Source organism: Apis dorsata, unplaced genomic scaffold, assembly GCF_000469605.1.
Source record: "Apis dorsata unplaced genomic scaffold, Apis dorsata 1.3 scaffold_227, whole genome shotgun sequence".
Lineage (NCBI taxonomy): Eukaryota > Metazoa > Arthropoda > Insecta > Hymenoptera > Apidae > Apis > Apis dorsata.
The window spans coordinates 13,857-14,608 of record NW_006263509.1 but is presented as its reverse complement, the minus strand read 5'-3'; the positions used below and the strand labels follow the sequence as shown (position 1 = coordinate 14,608).

The window sequence follows — 752 nt, the reverse complement described above, 5'->3', positions numbered from 1 at the left end:
TATATATAATCTATATAAATGGATTATATATAAATTATTTTTTTTATTTTATATTTAATTGCTTTTATGATTTATTCTAGACTGTGATAGACACGTTGTTTCTTTGTATCTGTGAAGATAAGAATTTAAATGGTGAAAATGGAAAATGGCGTCAATCAGCCTTAGCACAAATTGGATCTAATACTACTGCAAATGGTCAACAAGTACACGAATTAGTACCAATGAATACATAAGTAATATTAAAAATATTAAAACATTATTTGTTTATACATATTTTATTATAATAGTGTTTATTATGTATATCATATAATTTTTCTAAATTTTTCTTTTCTAAATAATTTTTATATAGCTTTAAATCATTTATAAAATTATGATTATCACATATACATGTATATGTGATTATGAATGAATTACTAAATAGTTATTTTTAGATTGAATAATCAAATTAAATAACAATAACATTTTTTTATATATCTAACAACTACTGCCGTTTGTACAAAATATCTTTTTTTTTTTGTAATATAGATTCTCTAATAATTTTTTATCAATTTAATATAATTTTAAAAAATGTATAAACATAATTTTATTTTTAATATTTCTATAACATATTACTTATAAATTATGAAGAATATTTTATAATATTATAAAAATTATTAATGAATATAATTTTTTTTTATTTTTATGGTACTTAATAATGTAAAAAAGACAAATCATGCATTTTTTTTAGATCTTTAGAATAGCATATATTTTTA

General features: G+C 17.0%; 1 protein-coding gene across 1 annotated transcript in view; it reads left to right on the top strand.

Annotated features, from left to right (window-relative positions):
• Positions 1-218, top strand: part of LOC102679200 (CTL-like protein 1) — a 3,082-nt gene extending 2,864 nt beyond the window's left edge. The window contains exon 12 of the mRNA XM_006615656.2: positions 58-218. Coding sequence (XP_006615719.2) covers positions 58-87 — 30 coding nt within the window. The 3' untranslated portion in view covers positions 88-218. The remainder of the gene's footprint in view (positions 1-57) is intronic.
• Positions 219-752: the final 534 nt, after the last annotated feature.